At 59.0% G+C, this 23413-nt stretch overlaps 1 protein-coding gene across 2 annotated transcripts; it reads left to right on the top strand.

Moving 5' to 3' along the window:
* The first annotated feature begins 1264 nt into the window (after nucleotides 1–1264).
* PARD6B (par-6 family cell polarity regulator beta) lies at nucleotides 1265–20609 on the top strand. Of its 2 annotated transcripts, none has more exons than XM_089307040.1 (3): nucleotides 1265–1383; nucleotides 8347–8569; nucleotides 17497–20609. In XM_089307040.1, the coding sequence occupies exon 3, from the start codon at nucleotides 17535–17537 to the stop codon at nucleotides 18321–18323; it is 789 nt and encodes a 262-aa protein (XP_089163166.1). In that variant the 5' UTR covers nucleotides 1265–1383; nucleotides 8347–8569; nucleotides 17497–17534; the 3' UTR covers nucleotides 18324–20609. The 2 variants fall into 2 exon arrangements, with proteins under 2 accessions (XP_089163166.1, XP_002722738.2); XM_002722692.6 differs by lacking the exon at nucleotides 1265–1383 and adding an exon at nucleotides 2476–2891.
* The last annotated feature ends 2804 nt before the right edge of the window (nucleotides 20610–23413 follow it).

Here is a 23413-nt window from a genome sequence, read left to right as displayed (position 1 = left end):
AACCAGCTCCCTCAAAACTGGAGCTTGGGCGTTCAAGGAGAAAAAGAGCTGGCGAGAGTGATTCCTTGGAAAAATGTCTCTGAGCATCGTCTGGGACGTCTTGCCGCTCTCCTGATGTTTGGAGGAAGGAGAGGAGGGAGAGAGAGAAAGAGAAAGAGAGAGAGCGCGAGAGAGAGCAAGGCATCGCCATGCAGGATGTCAGCTGAGAAAGCTGGCGGTGGAAGATGACAAACTTTCTCCACCTGGCGAGCTAGATGTTGCGGGGGGGGGGGGGGGTGCGGAACTTAGAGAACTCTGGGAAAGAGTAAGGCAGAGCCCAGCCCCGATTCCTTCAGACCTCGGGAGGGTAAGAAGCTTGACTGGGGCGTGAGCATCTCCGGAGCCTGGTCCTGCCCAAGGATGGTGTGGACCTGTCCACCACCTGCCTTACTGGAGCCCCGGTCACCCTCCCAGGCATGGAGCTGGCTTTCCTTTGCACACGGGGAGGTCTGGATCAGCTTTAACGGGAGGATTTGGGGGCGGGGAGAAAGAAGATTAGGGCCAGTCTTCAAACAGCAGAGCAGGGACAGAAATCCCTCGCTGAGCCACGCCTCTGGGCTTCGTGCTTCTCAGCGGAGGCTGAAACACAGGCCTGGTGAGCCTCAGGCCCCACAGCTGTGAGAAGCCGCCGGCCCCTCTATCACTTTGGAACCTCTTCCCTCATTCCTTCCTTGCACAATCCAGGCGCCGGGGTGATGGGTGATGCAGGCCTCCAGAGCCAGCTCCTCTCGGGATCCAGAAAGGAAAGTCCAAGAGAAGAGGGAGGCCACGCCCGGGGGAGGGGGATGTGACGCCACCTCCAGGAATGCGGGCCCACGCAGGTGCGTTGGCACCCGGGAACTTCCTTCTCAAAAGCCCTGATAAATCAGCACTGCTAGCAATAAAGCTCCGTCACCCCGCGGTGGCTCAGCGCTGCGGCCCTGCTCCCAGGGCAGGGAGGGCCAGAGCTGAGAACGCAGAATCCCAGGCCACGGAGCCTGGTCCAGCGGCCATCACAGTGCACGCCTGGGCGCCCCCAGGCCGTCCTGGGGGGTCGCCACGCCACATGCTCACGACGCCCAGGTGTTGCTCCTTGCTTCCCAGCCCACCGTGGGGTTTTCCAGAAGGAACGCGGCACGTGATGACATCACGGATGGCAGCTGGAGCGCGTGCTGCAGACGCGTCTCTCTCAATGCTGTGAGCACGGACAGACCTGACACGCACGAACAACACGCTTTGGGCCCCTCTGCAGTAGTCTAGGGGGCTCCTGAGACCAAACAAGCCGAGAGCAGAGCCCCCGAACGAAGGCGAAGGGCGAGTTTCGCCTGCAGCTGCCCCTGGCCACGCGGGCGCGGAGCGGCACAGGTGTTTTCCCGCGGGGTGAAGAGGGCGGCCCTGCTCAGCGTGGGGTGGTTTCCACCTGCGCTTCCGCCCGGGCGGACCCACGGCTCCGGGGAGAGGAATTCCTCACCTTTGGACCCGGCTGGCCAGCAGACACTTCCCTGTCAGCTGGGCACCCGCCAGGGCGCGGCCCGGGAGGGGGCTGGGGTCTAGGGGCGGAGGTCCCGAGGACGCAGGGAGCAGCAGCACCCCAGGCATCTGCTCGCACAGGAGGAGGTCTCCACGGCATGCAGGGAGCCCCTTCGCAGGGCGGCAGGGCCCGGGGCTCCCGTCCGCGCCCCCCCCCCAGGGCCCAGGCTAAGCGGGATCCGGAAACCCTGCATGGACCCCCCCCGGCGCCTCAGGCCCCCTCGCTCCCCCCACGGCGCCCACCGACCCCTGGGGACCCGACGGACGGGTGGGGGCGGGCTGCAGCCGCCTCCCGTAGAGCCCAGCCCACGGAGCCGAGGCGCTCCCTCAGATAACCGCGCAGAGGCGAAAAAGCTGAATTTTGCGCACGAGAGTTGCGGCGGGACCCTAAAAACGCGAAAGGGTGGGGAAGGGGGCGTTGTGAAGGGCGACACAACCCAAAGTCACAGCAGGGCGGGGGCCGAGCAAGCCACTCGGTGCCTCGGCCACCGTTACGGCCGCGCGCCCAGTCCCCCGCACCGAGCGAGTGACCAGCGCGCGCCGAGCTGCGCCAGCCCAAGCGGCACCAAGTCCCGCGGGGCGCGCCCGCGCGTGCGCAGAAGGCACACCCGCCGGACTCCCTCCTCAGGTGCGCTTGCGCTTCCGGCCGGCCTTCTCTGGGCGGAAACTCGAGCTCCTGCGCATGCGCTCTCCAGCTCTCTGGCGGGGTCCAGAGAGGCGGCCCCGGGCTTCAGGTAATCCCGCCCCTCCCCCGCCGCGCGGGACCAATCGTGCGGCGGCGGGCGGGACTTTGTCGAGGGAGGCCCGCCCATGCGCCCCGCGAGTCGTGTTTCGATTGGTTGGCGCCGCGGGCGCAGGTGCGCGCTTCCTATTGGGTGTGGGCGGAGCGCGAGCGGCCGAGGCTGCTCCGGAGGCTGCAGGTGAGCGCGCGCACGCGCCGCGGCTCTGGCCCGGCTCGGGCGCGCGCGCGCGGGCCCGCGGGGGAGGTGGCCGAGAGCGAGGCTGCGGCGCTGGGAGCCTGCGCTCCGCCCTCTCCTCCTCCGCCGCCGCCGCCGCCGCCGCGGGCCCGCAGGCAGGGAGCAGCGTCCGCGCCCGCCGCGCCGCCAGTGCGCCCCTCCGTCCCGCCGCGTGAGCAGCCCGCCCCTCTGCAGGTGCCTGCGCGGAGCGCCCGGGCCGCGGCCGCCCTCCGAACCCGCGCGCCCCGCCGCGCACTCGCTCCCCGCGCGCCCGAGGGGCGGCCGGTGCCGACGAGGCCGCCGCGGGGCCCGGCGCTCGACATGAACCGCAGCCACCGGCACGGGGCGGGCAGCGGCTGCCTGGGCACCATGGAGGTGAAGAGCAAGGTGCGCGGGGCCGGCCTGGGCGGAGCGGCGGTCGGGAGGCCGGGCGCCGGGGGAGGCCGCGGGCCGAGCCTCGGGGGCCCGCGAGGGCGGGGTGGGGGCGCCGGCTTCTGGTTTCCGAGGTGGGAGCCGTGGGGCGCCCTGTCCGGGGCAGGGCCGGAGGCGCCCGGTCCCCCGTTCGGGTTCGAGGGGGCGAGCGCCCTTTGGATTGCTTTGCTCCCGGCCGGGCGGATTCCTGGGGAGCCCTGGAGCGCGTTTCGTCTGCGGATCGGCACCGGCACCCGCAGCGCGTGCGCTGGGGTCTCCGCGCCGCCGTCCGCTGCCCGGGTTCCGAGCTGGGCCCTGCTGGCGGCCCGGGAGTCTCGCAGGCCCCGGTCCCGGAGGCGGGCGGCAGGTGAGCAGGTGGGCTCCGCGGGCTGCGCCTGCCGCGGCTCGGCGCTCCTGAGCGAGAATAATCCAGGCCCTGGGCCGTGCCAGCCGCGGCGGCTCGGAGAGACCCGGCGAGGCCGGAGCGCGTTAGAGGAGAACAGCGGATCGGCTTCCACAGTCGCGAAGCCGCGTGGACGGAGGGGGCCGGGGGCACGGGGCCGGGGGGCGCCCGGCGGTCCCGATGGAAGGGGGCCGGGGGCACGGGGCTGGGGGGCGCCCGGTGGTCCCGATGGAAGCGGGACGGGGGCGCGGGGCCGGGGGGCGCCCGGCGGTCCTGACGGAAGGGGCCGGGGCGCGCGGCGGTCCCGATGGAAGGGGGCACGGGCCGGGGGGCGCCCGGCGGTCCCGTCCCGCGGCTCTGCAGCCGGGACGCGGCGGGACGATGGTGTTTGGGCCGGGCCGGGGTGGCTGCTGGTCTCGGCCACCGTCCTGTCGGCGGAGTGCGGTTGTGATCGCGGCGCGGCCTCCGTGGGCCCCGGCGGAGCAGGGCAGGGATTCACATCTCGGGTTTGTGGGAGTTGAGGTCAAGAAAAGGCACTTGTGATATTGCATCACTCAAAATTCCGCTTCCAGGCCGACCTTGGTAGCAAGTGGCAGGGAAAAAATGAGTGGAGCTAGTAGGTGCGCTGCTGAAAGAAAGCAAACATTTCCTCCCGGCGCGGGCTGGCGTGCCAGGCTCTCGCCGCCTCCTGTCAGCTGACTTGAGAATCTCCCACATACCTGAGGCCCAAACCTGGTGTTAGGTGTTGGCCTGCCGGTGTCCCGAGGCCTGCGCCGGCCACGAGGTGGAATCGGGGCGGCCTGAGACCACGCGCCGGGAACTGTGGTCCCGCGAGGATGGGCAGAGCAGTGAGGGCCCCGGCCACCCGTGCCCCTGCTTCTCGATGTCTGTTGTTGATGTGTTTACTTCTGAATGGGTTGAATAAGCTGTTTGTCCTCTTAAAAACCTCTGCTGCGGGAGATTTTTGAAGCACATTTTGCTTTGGTGCTGCTTCGGCTTTCTGGGCTCCTGGGGCAGCCGTGGCTGCGGGCTTGGAGCCAGCACTGGAGAGCAGGCGGAGCCGTCTCAGGGTCCTCGGCCCCTGCCTGGACATCAGTAGTGTCAGCCGGATTATCTTGGCCTGGGAAGGGAAGAATGGTTACAGGTAATCAACATAGTGGACAGTGTCAACAAGCTGGTTGAATTCGTGATACCAGAAACCACGTGGCTTTTCTTTGGTAACTGATTTATCTCCCTAATTGTTTCTCTAGAGTTGGGGAAGTTCTCAGTACTGATGGAGGTGCCCTTTAGTAACCTTGGGACAGTCTTGGAGCCGGAACAGTTCCTAATTACTCACAGGCGAATAGGACATTAAAATTAAGTTGTCATTTCTAAAATGTGCCAGCAGATAGTGGGGGGCGGGAGTCTGACACATTGTGAATGGCTGGGAGGAACCAGGCCGGTTAAACAAAGCTGTGAATGGGTCCTGGAGTGGGGAATGGTTGCTTGAGTCTTGAGTCTGTCTCTTGGCAGCTCTCTTCGTGTGGTAAAAAGTTCTCTACCCTCTTGTTCTGCTGCAGGAAGCGTGACAGTTTCTCTAGTGTGTTTCCCCTGCCAGCATTTACAGAGGGCATATCTGACTTTGAAGCCATAGGGTTTCCCACTATTTTTATCAAATGAGTTAAGCAAGAGAAAAAGGTTGTTGAGCAAAGAATTCTCATCCACACACTCGAGCCGAAGCAGTGAAGCCCCCGAAACGTTAACCTCTCAGCTGTCGTTCCAGGTGGTGAGTCAGGCTGAGTGATAACCCGGAGACGAATCAGGACGCAGCGGCCGCCTGTGCTGTGATGCCAGCCAGGGAATGGGGAGAAACTGTGACTTCTGATAACATCATAGACTGCCTGATAGGAAGGGTGTTCCCTGAGTTTTTATTTGCTTTGAAACATGAAGGTGTGACCGAACTTTTTGAGAGCTTTGGATATGAGTCACCTTATTTTCTTGATGAATATTAGTGTTTATATTTCAGGAATGTGTTTTGTAAACTTTTATTTATCAGCAGCAAGAGGTGGTTTGGGTGAGTTCTAATTTCAACGTAAACCTGGTGAGTGGTGTGTAGGGCATAAGCAGAGCTGATGGGCTTTTCTGTAAAGCAGACAGTGCATCCAGATACCCAGTCAGGCCTCTGGGGAGCTGATTCAGCATGTTTATGCACTTCCAAAATGGCTAGGATTGGGGCTTTCTCTGCCTGATGCTACTGAGGTTGAGCTCCTACTATGTATTTCTTGCTAACAATATCAGATGTTTCCAAGGAAAACGAGTCCTGCGGTCAAACACCTGACCGTGGTGTTGACACCTTGTAGACTGTAGTGACAGGTGACAGTGGTGTTGACACCTATGTAGACTGTAGAGTGACAGGTGTCTGGTGTTGACACCTTGTAGACTGTAGAGTGACAGGTGACCATGGTGTTGACACCTTGTAGACTGTAGGGTGATAGCTGACCATGGTGTTGACATCTTGTAGACTGTAGAGTGACAGGTGACCATGGTGTTGGCACCTTGTAGACTGTAGAGTGATAGGTGTCTGGTGTTGACACCTTGTAGACTGTAGAGTGACAGGTGTCTGGTGTTGACACCTTATAGACTGTAGGGTGATAGCTGACCATGGTGTTGACACCTTGTAGACTGTAGAGTGACAGGTATCTGGTGTTGACACCTTGTAGACAGAGTGACAGGTGTCAGTGGTATTGACACCTTGTAGACTCTAGAGTGACAGGTGTCTGGTGTTGAAACCTTGTAGACTGTAGAGTGACAGATGACCGTGGTATTGACACCTTGTAGGCTGTAGAGTAACAGGTAACAGTGGTGTTGAAACCTTGTACACTGTAGAGTGACAGGTGTCAGTGGTGTTCAAACCTTGTAGACTATAGAGCTGACAGGTGTCAGTGTGTTGAAACGTTGTAGATTATAGAGTGACAGGTGACTGTGGTATTGAAACATAGATTGTAGACTGACAGGTGACTATGGTGTTTTTTTTTTTAATTTTTTTTTTTTGACAGGCAGAGTGGACAGTGAGAGAGAGAGACAGAGAGAAAGGTCTTCCTTTGCCGTTGGTTCACCCTCCAATAGCCGCCGCGGCCGGTGCGCTGCGGCTGGCGCACCGCGCTGATCCGATGTCAGGAGCCAGGTGCTTCTCCTGGTCTCCCAAGGGGTGCAGGGCCCAAGCACTTGGGCCATCCTCCACTGCACTCCCTGGCCACAGCAGAGAGCTGGCCTGGAAGAGGGGCAACCGGGACAGAATCCGGCACCCCGACCGGGACTAGAACCCAGTGTGCCGGCGCCGCTAGGCGGAGGATTAGCCTAGTGAGCTGCAGCGCCGGTGACTATGGTGTTGAAACCTTGTAGACTGTAGAGTCACAGGTGTGCTGGGCTGCATCCGGAGAGCAGCGGTGGCCGTCCTGTGCGAGCCCCGGCAGCGGTGGCTGTCCTGTGGGAGCCCCGGCGGTGGTGGCCGTCCTGTGAGCCCCAGTAGCGGTGGCCGTCCTGGGAGCCCCGGCGGTGGTGGCCGTCCTGTGCAAGCCCCGGCAGCGGTGGCCGTCCTGTGGGAGCCCCTCACTCAGCTCCACTCCCCGTCGTGTGGGAAGCTGGTTCCGCTACCTTAGGCTCCCACCCCTGAGGAAGTGCCCTGTGAGGCCCACAGAGCTGTGAACCCTGCGTCTGGTGGCTGTGAGGAGGCCGCTACTGGCTGCTGACCAGGAGCCACTGCAGGACCGGGGCCGGAGTGGAGGGAAGCAGAGCTGAGCCCCAGAGCTGGCGTGTGTGGTCCTCGCTGCCTCCCTCCAGTAATCATGCTTTGTAGACAAGAACGTGGTCTTAATTCATTTCCTTTTTAAAGACTTATCTATGTGAAAGGGAGAGCAGAGCGAGGGAGCCGCAGAGAGGTCCTCCATCCGTGGGTCACTCTCTGAATGGCTGTAATGGCTGGGGCTGGGCCAGACCAAAGCCAGGAGCCAGGAGCTCCATCTGGGTCTCCCGCGTGGGTGCAGGAGTCCAAGCACTTGGGCCGTCCTCCAGTGCCTTCCCCGGCGCATTAGCAAGGCGCTGGATCAGAAGTGGAGCAGCCAGGGCTCAAACTGGTGCCCATATAGGATACTGGTGTCTCAACCTGTTGCACCGCCACTCTAGCCCCTAAAATTTTTTTGAGATAAGATTTTTAGTTTTCACTGTAGTCGAAGCCCTAATAGCTCTATAGAGAGTGTGACAGATAAGAAGTGGAGAGACGGTAGCGCAGTCCAGCAGGAGAAGCGGCAGGGCTGTACACAGTGGATGAGAAGACGCGGAGCCTCACGCATCCGGGTTTTAAGTCACAACATCATTGAAACTATAGCAGCATCATTGCTGTCAGTTTGGCAACAACTTAAACGAAGTTGGACAGTGTATTTGCAGCAAGACTGATCCACACGGGCCTTTTGTTTTGTGTTGTGTTGTGGGACTGGGAAGCTTTGTAGCGGGCCGAGGCCTCCCTCTCCAGGGCCCGTGGGCCCAGTGGCGCTGTCTGCGTCGTCATAGAGAGGGCGCTGCGTCCTGCTGGGCCTCTGTCCACAAGCACGCGCTCAGTGGCCTTGTTCCTGTGCGTCTGCTGATTCCTGCCCCATCCCGGGAGATTAGGTCCTCTGATGGACTTGGAGGCCGTGGCTGGAGGGCGGGAGGCAGACTTGAGCCCTCCTTTCGTGCCCTCTGACCTGAGTGGGGGGAGTCCGGGCTGCACGCAGGGTTTGCTTGAGCTGAGTCATGCCCGGGGCAGGACGTCCCTAGGGGGGCCTGGGTAGCTCAGGGGTGGAGCTGGGTCTCTGGGGGGAGTGCAGTGGGGAGGCGCCCCTGCAGGGTTTATCTCCCGGTGGTATTTCCCCGCCCCTCCCCCTCCCTGTCGTGTGTCAGACACCGTCCTGGTGAAGGAGATACGGTTATGCCTGCTGATTTTTCTGTGGTGTGCATTGTCGTCTTATGTTTACTCAGAATTAACACTTCATGCCTTGCGTGTTACACTTTTAGTTTGGAGCCGAATTTCGTCGATTTTCACTGGAAAGATCGAAACCCGGGAAGTTTGAGGAGTTTTACGGGTTGCTGCAGCACGTTCACAAGATCCCCAACGTCGATGTCCTGGTGGGCTACGCGGACGTGCACGGGGACTTACTGCCCATCAACAACGACGACAACTACCACAAAGCCGTGTCCACGGCCAACCCCCTGCTGAGGATTTTCATCCAGAAGAAGGGTGAGTGCGCTGCTGAGGTCTTCCCGGTGGCGGAGAGAACATTTCCTGCGGTGGCCGGCAAGCAGGTCCAGGCGTTTGTGACACTGCTGGTTCACTAAGTGTCTACGCTTCCCCGGGTGTCCTCCGCCCATGTGTGTGTGTGTGTGCGTGTGTGTCTGTGTGTGCATGCGTGTGTGTGCGCGCGCGGGGATTAGGGCTTTATCACTTCTTCACTTCGTTGCCTGTAGGGAGCCTGGGGGAGGAGAGCTGGGGCTGGCAGCACCGGGGTTGGGAGGCCGGCGCCGGGCGAGCTCTGTGCGCCTAGCGCGCAATCGCTGCGTCTCGTGCACGTCCGCGTCGTCAGCTCTGCAGCGGTTCCTCCTCTCTCTCGGCCAGGGCGTTCCTCCTAGACGTGGCGCGGAATTAGCTGCCTACCCGAAATGAGGTGGCCCGGCTCCGGAGGGTGTAAACGCTGACCTTAGTCCCTGGCGGGGCCCGGCAGGCGTGTTCCCTGGCCCTGTGTGTGCTGCCTGCAGACGGGCGGGGGAGAATCTTGGCACTGGGGTCAAGGGTGAGGGGTGGGCAGCCAGCCCGAGGGCACTGCGCCCGTGATGAGACCACTGCAGTCTGGCAGTGTTTGTAAACCGACCCGGGGATCGCGTGGGGATTATCCTTGACGCTGAGACCTTCTTTCTCGTCCTTGATAAGCTTGTGCCACGCCCAGGGCTTTGCCACTGGCCGACTGGGTGTCTGCTTTTCTGGATTTGCAGAAACAAGCCCACCAACAAAGCAGACCTCTCAGAGTGGCTCTCTGTGTCCCTGGCCTGTTTATAGAAAACACGCTCTCACACACACACAATTAATTTCCCCGAGACCCCTGGGAAGGACATACCTGGCATTTAACAGGGGTGTGGTGGAGCCAGAGTATAATTGTAGGAAGGTTGATTTGTCTGTTCAGGAGGGGTGGGGGGGGCAGAGGTCAAGGGAGCAGTGGTGGGAAGAGGGGAGGGAGGGCGGGAGCGAGCACCAGCCGGCTGCCTGCGGGCATCCAGCGGAGCCCGGCTTCGTGGTTCTGAGCCCCGTGGCGGGGTTGGCGTCGGGAGCAGAGCGCGGACGAGAGCAGGGGAATTGGGAAAGAAGAGTGCAGGTTCAGTCCCGGGACGAGCCATCTTCTCAGGCTGGGGCGCTGAGCCCCGTGTGCAGGGGCCTGGGACTCGGTGGGAACCTGGCCACCAGCACTCCTGCAGTTCCGAGCGGGCAAGCGGGCAGCAGGGCAGCTATGTGTGGAATGCTGGGGAGGGGCAGGCCCAGAAGGGGAGTCTGAGGTGGCCGTGGGGGACAGCTGCCTTTGTGTGATGGCTGTAGCTCTGTTCCACGTGGGGCTGCTGCGTGGCTCGCTTTTCAAACTACAAGCACCTGACGCAATGTTGTTGGGTACTCCCTTTGTTAGAGAGATGGTGAGAGTGGGTTTGGCCACCAGTGTTTTCTTACTGGAATGGTGACACGTGTGTGCTCGCGGGGTTAACCCTGGCCTCTTACAAGGGTAATGATCTTCTGCTGTTTCCTGTTAGGGTTTTTCTTTACTGTGTGGTATAATTTTTATTGAATTTTCAATTTTTTTAAAAGATTTATCTATGTATTTGTAAGTCAGAATTAGAGAGAGAGAGAAAGAGAGAGAGAGAGAGAGGTCTTCCATCCGCTGGTTTACTCCCCAGATGGTTGCAATGGGCGGGGCGGGGCCAGGCTGAAGCCAGGAGCTTCCTCCGGGCCGCCCACATGGATGCAGGGTCCCAAGCTCCTGGGCCGTCTCCCACTGCTTTCCCAGGTGCATCAGCAGGGAGCGGGATCAGAAGTGGAGCAGCTGGGACTCGAACCAGCACCCATATGGGAAGCCGGTGCTGCAGATGGCAGCCTGTACCGGCCCTAGACTTCTGGATGCTTTCGTGAGGGTCCTTGAAAAAGTCTGTGCAAAAATGGAATGAGAGAGAACTATTTTGCTGCAGGAGGTTTTTGAGATCTGTGCGGTTTTCCGTAATGGCATTTCCATGGACCTCTGATGTTTCTGTGAGAACAGATGCTTTCATTCCCTGTGGCGAAGATAAAGTCTCAGGACAGGTACACATGTGACTGCGGCCGGACACAGGGTTTGTCAGCCGGCTCAGTCCTGCTGGGGCTGGTGTTGTGGCTCAGTCGATTCGGCCGCGGCTAGGAGGCCAGCAGCCTGTGCTGGTGCCGATGTGAGGCCCAGCCTCTCCACTCCGATCCAGCTCCCTGCGACTGTGGCTGGGAAGGCAGAGATGGCCCAAGAGCCGGGGTTCCTGCGCCCACCCGGCCTGGCCCAGCCCCTGCCGTTACAGTAACCAACTGGGTGGTGAACCAGCAGGCAGAAGGCCTGTTTCTCTGTCCTTTGATGCTGCCTTTCAAATAAATCTTTCAACAGAGAGGAAAAAATTGCAAGCTCTCGTGACTTCCCGTTGCAGGCAGAATGGAGTCCTCTCTGGTCGGCCGGCCGGCGCCTTCCTCCATGCCCCACCCCTCCCCTCCCCCCCTCAGACTGGGTGACTTGTTGCTCTTTCTGCACTCTGCGCTTGGCTTGCTTTTTCTTTTCTTTCTTTCTTTCTTTCTTTTTTTTTAATTTGACAAATAGAGTTAGACAGTGAGAGAGAGAGACAGAGAAAGGTCTTCCTTCCGTTGGTTCACTCCCCAAATGGCCACTGTGGCTGGAACTGCACCGATCTGAAGCCAGGAGCCAGGTGCTTCCTCCTGGTCTCCCATGGGGTGCAGGGCCCAAGCCCCTGGGCCAGCCTCCACTGCCCTCCCGGGCCACAGCAGAGAGCTGGCCTGGAAGAGGAGCAGTTGGGACAGACCCGACGCCCATATGGGATGCCCACACCAGCCCCATGCACTTGCTTTTTCTAAGACTTACCCTTGGCTGCCTCCTCTCAGCTCAGATCCCTTTGTCACAGGGGTCTGCGTTCCCTGGCTAAAGGGCCCCCCCCACCTCTACCAGATTCCACCGGGAAGGCCTGGGGTTCGCCCAGGGAAGTGTGTGGGGGTCCCTGCAGCTCACTCTGGCAGACTTGGCTGCCTGGACCATTCCTGTTGGTACTTCAGTTCTTTCAAACAAAGCTGAGCCCTGATTTTATGTAAACCTTGGTGGACAGCAAATTCAGGAAACTAATAGGAAGCACGACATTGATATTGTTAGATTTTGCTGCTTAGTCACAATGCATTTTCTGTTTTCCAACTGGAATCAACAGGGCGGCAGTTAAACCTGATATGGTACCAAGGGAATTTTCTAAAAAACAAATTTCAAAGCCATTCTAAACTTCAAAACTATGCAGTCTTTCCAAATCTGAGATACTGCCCAGCAACGTTTCCTTAAACTAGAGACAAAAGATTAAATAGGTAAACAGTTTACGACGGCTGAGCTCCAAGATGGTGTCCCTGCGTACCTTGAAAAGTCATGTTTTATAACAATTTATTGTTAGAAAAACTCCATACTCTTCCTTCTTGGGCTGTGGTCATGGGAGCAAAAGCAAAACAAAAACACCTGATCTCTCTTTTTAAGTTTTTTTTTTTTTTTTTTTTTTTTTTTTTGGACAGGCAGAGTGGACAGTGAGAGAGAGAGACAGAGAGAAAGGTCTTCCTTTGCCGTTGGTTCACCCTCCAATGGCCGCTGCGGCCGGCGCGCTGCGGCCGGCGCACCGCGCTGATCCGATGGCAGGAGCCAGGTACTTATCCTGGTCTCCCATGGGGTGCAGGGCCCAAGCACTTGGGCCATCCTCCACTGCACTCCCTGGCCACAGCAGAGAGCTGGCCTGGAAGAGGGGCAACCGGGACAGAATCCGGCACCCCGACCGGGACTAGAACCCGGTGTGCTGGCGCCGCTAGGCGGAGGATTAGCCTAGTGAGCCGCGGCGCCGGCCAAGATTTATTTTTTTATTTGAAAGTCAGAGTTACACAGAGAGAGAGGTCTTCCATCCACTGGTTCACTCCCCAGTTGGCCAAAACGGTCAGAGCTGCACTAATCCGAAGCCAGGAGCTTCTTCCGGGTCCCCCACGCGGGTGCAGGGGCCCAAGGACTCAGGCCATCCTCTACTGCTTTCCCAGGCCATAGCAGAGAGCTGATCAGAAATGGAGCAGCCGGGACCCGAACCGACGCCCATATGGGATGCTGGCACTGCAGGCGGCAGCTTTACCTGCTACGCCACAGCGCCGGCCCCAACACCTGATCTCTCACAAGTGATTTTCACCAAGAGGATGCCCAGGTCTCTGGGCAGCCCAGCCTCTGAGTTGCTAGAATTGACCCTGGCTCCCCTGGGACAGGGATAAGGCGCAGAGCATGGTGGTTCACTGTTTGGATTATTCCTGTGCACTACACAGTTCGAGAAAATATTTAAAGCTTGTACCTTAAAAAAAAACCCGGTCATTCCTGCGGGTTTGCACACAGCGGGGAGATGTAAATTCTTTGAAGTCGGGTGATCTCGCTCAGAAGCCAGCAGCTCTCGGCAGAGTCCCTGCACCGGCCTTGCCACGGTCGCCGTGCCCTGCCTGGGACAGATGTGTCTGCGTCTTGCATCTGTTTGGAGGCATTGGTTGGAAGCCCTCAGTAACAGCCTGCTCTCTGCCACGCCTCCCTGAGGCTGTGCCCCAGGAGACCCGCACACCTGCACTGGGCCAGTCAGGTCACCTTGTTGGTCTTGACTGTGCCTTCGATATTATTTTGTCAATGTAGTTTAAGGAATCATGATTTAATTTTAAATAGTCTGAGGAATATGCATTTAGTGGTAAGTTATAAAATACAGTTTAACAAAAGGTACTGCTCAGAAATACAAAAATAAGAAGGGGCCGGCGCTGTGGCATAGTGGGTAAAGCTGCCAACTGCAGTGCCAGCATCCCATGTGGGCGCTGGTTTGAGTCCTGACTGCTCCACTTCCAATCCAGCTCGCTGCTGTGGCCTGGGAAAGCAGTAGAGGATGGCCTGTGTCCTTGGGCCCCTGCACCAACACAGGAGATCTGGAAGAAGTCCCTGGCTTCTGATTGGCTCTCCTCCAACCGTTGTAGCCATTTGGGGAGTGAACCAGCAGATGGAAGACCCCTCTCTCCCTTTCTCGCTCTCTCTCTCTTTCTGCCTCTACTTCTCTATAGCTCTACCTTTCAAATTAATAATCTTAAAAAGAAATAAAAAAAATAAGAAGCTGGGGCTGCTATTATGTCGCAGTGTTAGGTGACACCAGTGTCCCATATCCGTGTGGCAATTCAGGTCCCAGCTGCTCTGCCTCCAGTCCAGCTCCCCACCCATGCACCTGTGGAAGGTGGCCCAAGTCCTTGGGCCCCTGCACCCACATGGGAGACCCAGATGGAGCTCCTGGCTTCAGCCTGGCCTGTCCCCAGATGTGTGACCCAGCAGATGGAAGACCTCTCTCTTTCTGTCTCTGTCTCTGTCTCCTTTCCCTCTGCCACTCTGCCTCTAGCAAATAAAATCTTTAAATAAAAAGATACTATGGGATGACATGTCAGAAGATGACACCGGTTGTCACCTGTGACACCCGTTTTCCCGTCAGTCACGAAGCCTCTCACAGCTCTGCTGTCACCACTTCCCGTGCTTGTCCGTCTCCAGGGTCCTGCGCCATCCCCTCGAGTCATGTCCGGCCTGCAGCCAGCGTGAACTTTACAGGAAAGCCCGGTGAGATGATCGTCACCGTCACCCGCTCCCTTCAAACCCTTGGTTTTCTTTCCCTTTGCCCTTAGGCTAAAGTCCTTGAACCCTCACACTTCCCGGGAGGCCCTGTTTGTCCAGTTCTCGCCGGCTGCCTCTCCCTTCCACCCTCCTCCGCTCTAGCTGCAGGCCCCGGCCTTCATCTGCCCCACCCTGGCTCTTCTGTGCCTGGAACCTGGCGTAGCTGGAGGAGCCCCACCTTACCCTGCCAGCCAGGCGGGGTCCCCGTCCGCACACGTCCCCCACCGGGGTCTGTCTGGGTAGTTCTTGGCACCTTTACAGTGATTTGATTATTTGACATTGTTAGCTGCCCTCTTCCTTATTTTTAAAGATTGATTTATTTGAAAGGCACAGTCACACACACAGGCCACAGACCTGCCATCCACTGGTTCACTCCCCAGATAGCTATAATAGCCGGGGCTGGGCCAGGCCCAAACCAGCGGCCTGGGACTCCTGGCCTTGCTGCCTTCCCAGGGACGTTAGCAGGAAGCTGGATCGGAAGTGGAGTGGCTGGGCCTCGAGTGAGCTCTGTGCTACGGGACGCCGGCGTCCCTGCTGCGCTCTCTGTGCCCTGCGGGGAAGCAGGCCGAGTGCACCCAGCACGCAGTGGGTGTTTATTAAGTAGCTGGTGATGGATTTTCTGCATTGGAGAACGGAGTGTTGCCGTGAGTGGTCGCTAATCCTTTTAAAGTTGCCAGATCTGTTTCATTTAACTGTTTGGGGTTAGAACAAGTGCTGGCAGCCCAGGGCTCGCTGGCTGTTTCTGTAAGCGGAGTTTTCTTGGCGCGTACCCAGGCCATTCCCTGACGCGCAGTCGTGCGGCCTCTGCCTCGTGATGGGAGGGTGGTCAGCCCCTGGATTAGGGCGCTTCGGGAAACACCGCGTTCTTTGCTGGCCTCCTGGGCTTCAGGGGGAGCGTGACCTTGGCCCTCCCGGGCGCCGTGAGCTCTCCCCGCCGTGTCACCTCGCGGGGACCCAGCGGGGTTCCTGGAGGGCTCCGCGTTCTTCCAGGCCGGCGTTCTGTTCCCCGCAGGTCCACCCTCAGCCTCCGCTCGGAAGGTGCCACTTAGTGTCGCGCCGTGAGCTCGGGAAGGAGACGAGTGTTTTCCAGAATTACTGTCTGAAGTCAGGGGCTGGGAGGGAGGACAGCACAGCCGGTGTTCGTGTTGGAGAGGCCGCCGCAGGCCCTCGGCGTGGACCCTGTCTGCTCCGGTCAGCTGAGGGTGGGCACAGGGCAGGGCCCGCCTCGGCGAGCTGTGGGCCAGGCCTGAGTTCGCACCTGCGGAAGGCTCTGGGGAGCAGGCCGCCCGTGTCCGTGCGCAGGTGGGCGGTCGGCTCCCGCTCCTGGGGGCGCTGACCTTTGCACTTTAACACCCTGCACCCTGGCTCCCTGCCAGCGCGTGTCTTTTCCCAGTGGCTGGGAGCTGATTAGCTGGACGGGAGAACAAGGTGCCTTTGTGCTGAGCGCGCAGCTCTGGGGAATTCAGCGGGAGCCTGCGGAGCGAGCGCGGCGCGGTGCCAGCTTACGCAGATTTGGGGTTTTCTGGTCAGGTTTCCCATGAGTAGGTATGTGGGCAGCTGCATTTGTTCTCAGTTTGTATGGTGTGGGATTTCCTTTACAAACGCGACACAGGCTTGCTCTATTGATTGTTTTAAAATAGAAATGTATGTGATTGTGAAAAGACACATTCCTGATAGGCTTTGGGAAAATTTCCCCAGAAGAATCTGACATCCGTGGACAATGATGGGTCAGTGTTCTGTGTGTGGACGCAGTGTAAATACTCCAAGTCTGAGGACAGAGCGTCCCCAGAGCCGAAGTGGCAGCAGCCGAGGTGACCGTGCCGTGTGCATCTATCTGAGCTCGGTGTTCGTGCGCGTCGGGGCGCCCACCGCGTAGGGAAAGCTGGGTTCCAGCCCTTTCTCGTGCCTCCCTCTGTCCCCTCAGCTTCCTGCTCTGTGAAGTGAGGTGATGACCACTGACCAGGCGTGGCAGGAACGGAGCTGGCGCTGTCATGGGCGGGGCCGAGACAGGGACCTCAGGGCGGGGCTTCGGGGGACCTTGCATCCCCTCTTCTGGAAGTCTGGCTGCTGCTGTTTGTTTGTCCACTGATTCTTCTTCAAATGGCTGCAGTGGCCACGGCTGGGCCAGGCTGAACCCAGGAACCAGGCGCTTCATCCGGGTCTCCCACGTGGGTGCCTGTTGTACCTGGGCCTCCCTCTGCTGCTTTCCTAGGCCAGTAACAGGGAGCTGGATCAGAAGTGGAGCTGCTGGGACTCGAACAGGCGCCCGTCTGCGATGCCAGTGCTGCAGGCCGCAGCGCCGCCCTGTTATCCTTGGAAATGCCACACTTCCGTTCGTTAGGCCAGTTATTTCTGAAAATACGGCTCCAGCATTTACTTCCGCTGCGAGTTGTGCCTCCTTGTTCCCTTCTCGCGCTCTGCTGAAGTGTTCATGATCTAGCAGCACCGGGGTCGGCGGCTGCTTCCCGCTGGATTCAGCCCTGGTGGTGGTGTTGCCGGTGCGGAATGGGGAGATTTCTCCCAGGAGCGGGGCCTGCTGGGCGGCGGCCGTGCCCCCCTCAGGGAGGTGCTGGGGCTCCAGGTCGCCAGAGCCCTCACCCCTCGCTTGTGAAGAAGAAAACGGTTCGAGTCCTACACCTCTGCCTCTTTCAGAAGTGGGAAACCAGAGGTTAGGACCATTCCCCAGGAAACCGAGGGGAGGGAGAGGGTCTGTTTGCGGAAAATGAAGCCCCTCGTTGTCCCCATGCCCCGCCCTGCTGAATCCCCCCCTCCCCCGCGGGTCCCCGCCCCGCCCCCGCCCCGCCCCACACCCGTGGGATTCTGGTCTCCTGACTTGGGAAGCAGGTTCCGAAGCTGACGAACATGCACACTGGGGGCTTGTGGAACAAGAACGTTTTTAGTGGCTGGTAGAAAATGATGTTCGGCAACGTGTTTGTAAAATCAATTTAATTTTCCATAAATGGGCTTTATCCCATTTAAAGTCAATGTTTGGTAATGCTGGGACGTGGGCTGGAGAGCGCCACCTTGTGGCATTTGGTGGTATGGCAGTCTTCTGGGCTACAGCGGGATCTCAGTAGGAGAGCACCTGCATGGGGCCGGGTGGGGTGTGTGTCAGGTGCGTTTGGGCTGTCCCTCTGTCCAGGATCAGCTCAGACCGGTGAGTATCTTTGCAGCCTTTGTGTAATGCTGTCTTGTCTTTGAACAGAAGAAGCAGACTACAGTGCCTTCGGGACAGACACGCTAATGAAGAAGAAGAACGTTCTCACCAACGTGTTGCGGCCTGACAACCACAGGAAGAAGCCGCACATCGTCATCAGCATGCCCCAAGACTTCAGGCCCGTGTCGTCCATCATAGACGTGGACATCCTGCCAGAGACGCACCGGCGGGTGCGCCTGTACAAGTACGGCACCGAGAAACCCCTGGGCTTCTACATCCGGGACGGCTCCAGCGTCAGGGTGACGCCGCACGGCCTGGAGAAGGTCCCGGGCATCTTCATCTCCCGGCTCGTCCCCGGGGGGCTGGCCCAGAGCACAGGGCTTCTGGCGGTCAACGACGAAGTCCTAGAGGTCAACGGCATAGAGGTTTCGGGGAAGAGTCTGGACCAGGTGACAGACATGATGATCGCCAACAGCCGCAACCTCATCATCACCGTGAGGCCGGCGAACCAGCGGAACAACGTGGTCAGGAACAGTCGGACTTCCGGCAGCTCGGGCCAGTCCACCGACAACAGCCTCGCCGGCTGCCCGCAGCAGGCCGAGCCCAGCTTCGAGCCGGAGGACGAAGACAGCGACGAAGACGACATCGTCATCGAGGACAACGGGGTGCCGCGCCAGATCCCCAGAGCCGCCCCGCGCGCGGCCGGCAGCCTCGAGTCGCTCACGCAGATCGAGCTCAGCTTCGATTCCGCGCAGAACGGGTTCCTTCCTCCTGCCGAGGTGGGCTCCGCGTCCGTAGCCAGCGGCACCTGCACGGAGCCGCGCGCCCCGGGGCAGAGACTCCTGGAGGAGGACGGCACGATCATCACGTTGTGAAGCCGAGTGGGCCATGTGGGGCTGCGCGGCCGGCCGCTGGGGTGAGCACCTGCGCGCTGTACCGCCGGACCGGCGCGGACGGACAGACTAGCCATAGCCGGAAGAGAGGCTGCAGCTGGGACGTCACTGAAGTGGCGGCCTGCTGACTGTTAGGCGGACTCCGCAGAGGGGAATGCAAGTCAGAGGGGCCTTTGCTGGGGCAGGGACACGTTTGCTGTTCTGTGTACGGGAGCTAGAGAGAGCACACTGGGGCTGGGGGTCAGCTCCTGGGAGAGCACACTGGGGGCCTGGGTCAGCTCCTGGGAGAGCACACTGGGGCTGGGGGTCAGCTCCTGGGGAGAGCACACAGGGGCTGGGGGTCAGCTCCTGGGGAGAGGACACTGGGGCTGGGGGTCAGCTCCTGGAGGGAGCTCTCTGGGAGCTGGGGGGGTCAGCTCCTGGAGGGAGCTCTCTGGGAGCTGGGGGCCTGGGTCAGCTCCTGGGAGAGCACACTGGGGGCTGGGGGTCAGCTCCTGGGGAGAGCACACTGGGGGCTGGGGGAGAGGGGTCAGCTCCTGGGGAGGGTACGCTGGGGGCTGGGGGCTGGGTCGTCTGTCTGGCGTGGTTGCGTGTCTAACCTGCTGTGTGGAGTCCCATCCTCCCCCCTCGTGAAGTCCGACTGCGTCTCAGCACACGACGGCCTCCGCGCTGGTGCCCCGACTCTGCACCGTGCTCTTCCTTCGTGTTGCGACGCTGTGTCCCACGTGCGTTGTTTTTCCTGATTTAAAGAAACGTCCGAGCAGTCGGCCCGCAGAGGAGCTTCGAAGCCACGCTCCTGAGCTGAGATAGCAGTTGTGGGGTCGGGGCTGTCCCGTGGCTTCCATGTCTACACAGTGGCCCCTCCACGTGGGGTCTGTGTTCTCAAAGGCAGCGCCCTTGGCCGCAGCAGCACGGGGCTCTGCTTTGTCACCCGTTCTCGTCCTCACGCCCGTCTCAGTGTGTGTGTGCGTGTTGCTGTCATGCATTTGTCCTCTTAATGTATTCGAGTGGTATGAATTGTTTCGGATTAAAAAACGCACCCAGATGAGACTCTCTTACACACCGGACAAACTTGTGCACTTTTTGTACAAAATGTAGGTTTTTCTTCACGAGCTTCCCGGGAACGCTGCCGGTGCTTAGGGAAGTCGCGTTGCTCGCCTGCGGCAGGCAGGGTTTGCCGCGTTGACTCAGGCTGGCATCACCGTCCGGCGCGTCCACGCACACGAGCGGGGGCGCCGAGTGTGCTGGCGGCCGTGGGCTCCTGGCGGCTTGTGCGGTTATTTATTGCTCTTACGATAGGACTGCTACGAGTCCCTTCTCACGGGTGCGCTGTGAGACGAAGGTTCCAATGACTCCGCTGTGAAGGATGCTGTCCTCGGTGAAGCTGTGAGGAAGCGAGGTCTCGACGACGCCCGCGCGTGTTCTCGCGAACCCTGCACCGCGCGCGGGTCCCGGGGCTCCCAGCGGCGTTCCGGCCCGGACGTCGGAGGAGCCCCGTGAACTTGACTCTCGAACGGTGAATCGCGTTCGATGCAGGAGGCTGAATTTCATTTATAATTTAAGTGGTGCAGGGGTTCGGCACGTTAAGTAAAATCCTTTTACACACTACCTCTTTCTCTCTTTTTTTAAACAAAGTTTTAACATCAGAGCCTTTCTTTTGGGGAACAGTACTTCAGGGCTTGACTTCTGTACCAATTTTATCTGTACAACACGATTTCCCTGCGTGTGCTCCCTCCCGGGAGTGGACAGCAGCCCCGCCTGCTCGTTCCCGTGAGGACCCTGTTGGCCGTGTCTGCTCTTGTCACCCAGATCTTTGTCAGTCTAATCGTTGGTGAAATAATTGATTATTAGACTTATTGTGAAGCCGGTAGACCTCGGTTAAATGGTAAAACAACAATGTATCGGTAGTCTGAATCAATTATTTCAAATGCACCTTATTAACAAAAGTGTCAGTGGGTCCAGTGTATAAGTTATAGTTCTAAATGTCAAGCCTAACTGTGAATTCTGTTCTGTTTCTTAAGTTTATGATAATGTTCTCAAACCGTCAACAAAATATATGTACTTTTGTGAACTATGAATTTTCTAATTAAATTTTACATGCTATAACATGATTTTTACATGAATGATACTTTAAACTATCAAATGTCAGTATTTTACTACAATTTTATTATAAAATGTACATTACCACTAAATGAACTTTGATTTAAAAAATCAAATTAGCTTTAGTTGTGTATTATTTTTTACAAATAAAGATAGACTTGTATAAAGGCTACTCTCTTGTTTGAAATTATATCAAAAGTTGGCCGGCGCCACAGCTCACTGGGCTAATCCTCCGCCTGCGGCGCTGGCACCCCGGGTTCTAGTCCCGGTCGGGGCGCCGGATTCTGTCCCGGTTGCCCCTCTTCCAGGCCAGCTCTCTGCTGTGGCCAGGGAGTGCAGTGGAGGATGGCCCAGGTGCTTGGGCCCTGCACCCCATGGGAGACCAGGAGGAAGCACCTGGCTCCTGCCATCGGATCAGCGCGGTGCGCCGGCCGCAGCGCGCCGGCCGTGGCGGCCATTGGAGGGTGAACCAACGGCAAAAGGAAGACCTTTCTCTCTGTCTCTCTCTCACTGTCCACTCTGCCTGTCAAAAAAAAAAAAAAAATTCTATGACGAGCCAGCCCAGCAGACCTCGGGAAGCACCCACCGTATAAGCCGTGCAGGCAGGAGAGCGCTCGGGTGTAACACGATGGCTCCTTCACTTCTCATTGTTAAAAGCTGCACAGCAAGTTTGCGTTACTGGAAGGTGACGCTCACGACGCCTTAATTGTCGGGGCACTGAGGCCCAGTGGTTTAAGCCACAGCTCGGGACGCCCACAGCAGTGCTGGTTCAAGCCCTGGCTATGCCACCTAGGGTCCAGCTTCCCCCTACTGCTTCCTGGGACGCAGCCCATGCTGGCTCCAGTCCTTGGGTTCCTGCCACCCCATGGGAGACCCAGATGGAGTTCCCTGCTCCTGGCTCCGGCCGGACCCAGTCCTGGCTGTTGCAGGCGTTGGGGGCTGAGCCAGCGGATGGAAGATCCGTCTCACTGTGCTAAGTAGATGCAGACCGGCATTTTATAAAATGGTCACAGTGTGGTTGTGCAAGACTGTGATACCTACCCAACCAACGCTGCTAACATTGTTCGAGATTGTTAGAAAAAGTCGTCAATACTGACTTTAAATAAATCTTTTTAAAAAGCCAAAATTGCATACTGATGACAGGGACCTGTGCCTGACTTCTGGGGAGGATCCCTGGCTATCGGGGGGACTCGTCTTCAGTCTGGGGTGGGCCTTTGGAGACGCTCAGAGTTTGGCTCCGTCTCCTGACGCCAGCCGTCTGCTAGGGCAAACCTGGAAGGCAACAGAGGAGGACCGGATAGCTGGGTCCCTGCCACGCGCCTGGGAGCGCTGCACTGAGTTCCTGGCTCCTGGCCTTGGCCCCCGCCCAGCTCTGCCCGGCGCAGGCATTTGAGGGGGTGAATCAGCAGATGGGAGCGCTCCCTCCGGCTCGCAAATTAAAAAAGAAAAAAATGATTTCAGGATGCACCGTTTGCAAAGCTGTGAAGCGCTTACTTTCCACTTGAGACATCTGCCTGGCAGAGACGAGTCGATTGTCCCTCGAGGGGAGAAGCCAGCACTTACTGCTCGCTCGCCTTTTAAACTCGGATGTCACATCCAGCCTGGAGCAGAGCTGCCCCTCTGCTGACACCCACACTCGCTGTGCCTGTGTCACTGCCGGGTGACACCCACGCTCGCTGTGCCTGTGTCACTGCCGGGCGACACCCACGCTCGCTGTGCCTGTGTCACTGCCGGGTGACACCCACATTCTACCTGTGTCACTGCCCGGTGACACCCACACTCACTGTGCCTGTGTCACTGCCGGGTGACACCCACACTCTACCTGTGTCACTGCCGGGCGACACCCACACTCGCTGTGCCTGTCACTGCCGGGTGACACCCACACTCGCTGTGCCCGTGTCACTGCCGGGTGACACCCACACTCGCTGTGCCTGTGTCACTGCCGGGTGACACCCACACTCTACCTGTGTCACTGCCGGGCGACACCCACACTCGCTGTGCCTGTCACTGCCGGGTGACACCCGCGCTCGCTGTGCCTGTGTCACTGCCGGGCGACACCCACACTCGCTGTGCCTGTGTCACTGCCGGGTGACACACTCGCTGTGCCTGTGTCACTGCCGGGCGACACCCACACTCGCTGTGCCTGTCACTGCCGGGTGACACACTCGCTGTGCCTGTGTCACTGCCGGGTGACACCCACACTCGCTGTGCCTGTGTCACTGCCGGGCGACACCCACACTCGCTGTGCCTGTGTCACTGCCAGGCGACACCCACACTCGCTGTGCCTGTGTTGCTGCCTCCTGAGCTGTCCGAGTTGCCCTTTGCCCACTTGGACTTCAGGTCCTGTGAACAGGAAATTCTCTGAGGAGTCTCCAGAAAGTTCCCGGACGCGGGTGTTACGGAGAGCTGTGCGGGGCTGGCTTTCCAGGTGGTCTCAGCCCCTCCCCCGGGGAGCTCCCAGGACAGTCCTTTCTCCTCAGCACCACGTGGTCTCCCTGGCCGGAGAACGCTGAGCAACAAAACCTTCTCTCTCTCTTTTTTTTTTTTTTTTTTTTTTTGACAGAGACAGAGAGAAAGGTCTTCCTTCCATTGTTTCACCCCCCAAATGGCCACTATGGCCAGCGCTGTGCAATCCAAAGCCGGGAGCCAAGTGCTTCCTCCTGGTCTCCCATGGGGTGCAGGGCCCAAGCACTTGGCCCATCCCCCCACTGCACTCCTGGGCTACAGCAGAGAGCTGGACTGGAAGAGGAGCAACCGGGACTAGAACCTGGGGTGTTGGCGCCACAGGCAGAGGATTAGCCAAGTTAGCCGCAGCGCCGGCCCAAAACCTTCTCATCCTCCAAGGCGGCCGGGGGCCAGGTGGGCTCCCCAGGCTGACAGCACTGAGCAGGAAAACCTGGGGAGCAATTTTTCCTAATTTACACTCAGCAAACCCTTTGTCCTGGAGGAGGAGGGGGAGAGGAGAAACCAGG

The sequence above is a fragment of the Oryctolagus cuniculus genome, chromosome 11, assembly GCF_051225735.1.
Source record: "Oryctolagus cuniculus isolate XC-2025 breed Fujian yellow rabbit chromosome 11, ASM5122573v1, whole genome shotgun sequence".
In the NCBI taxonomy this organism is placed as follows: Eukaryota; Metazoa; Chordata; class Mammalia; order Lagomorpha; family Leporidae; genus Oryctolagus; species Oryctolagus cuniculus.
The sequence above is the reverse complement of the archived record's forward strand: the minus strand, read 5'-3'. Positions and strand labels throughout refer to the sequence as shown.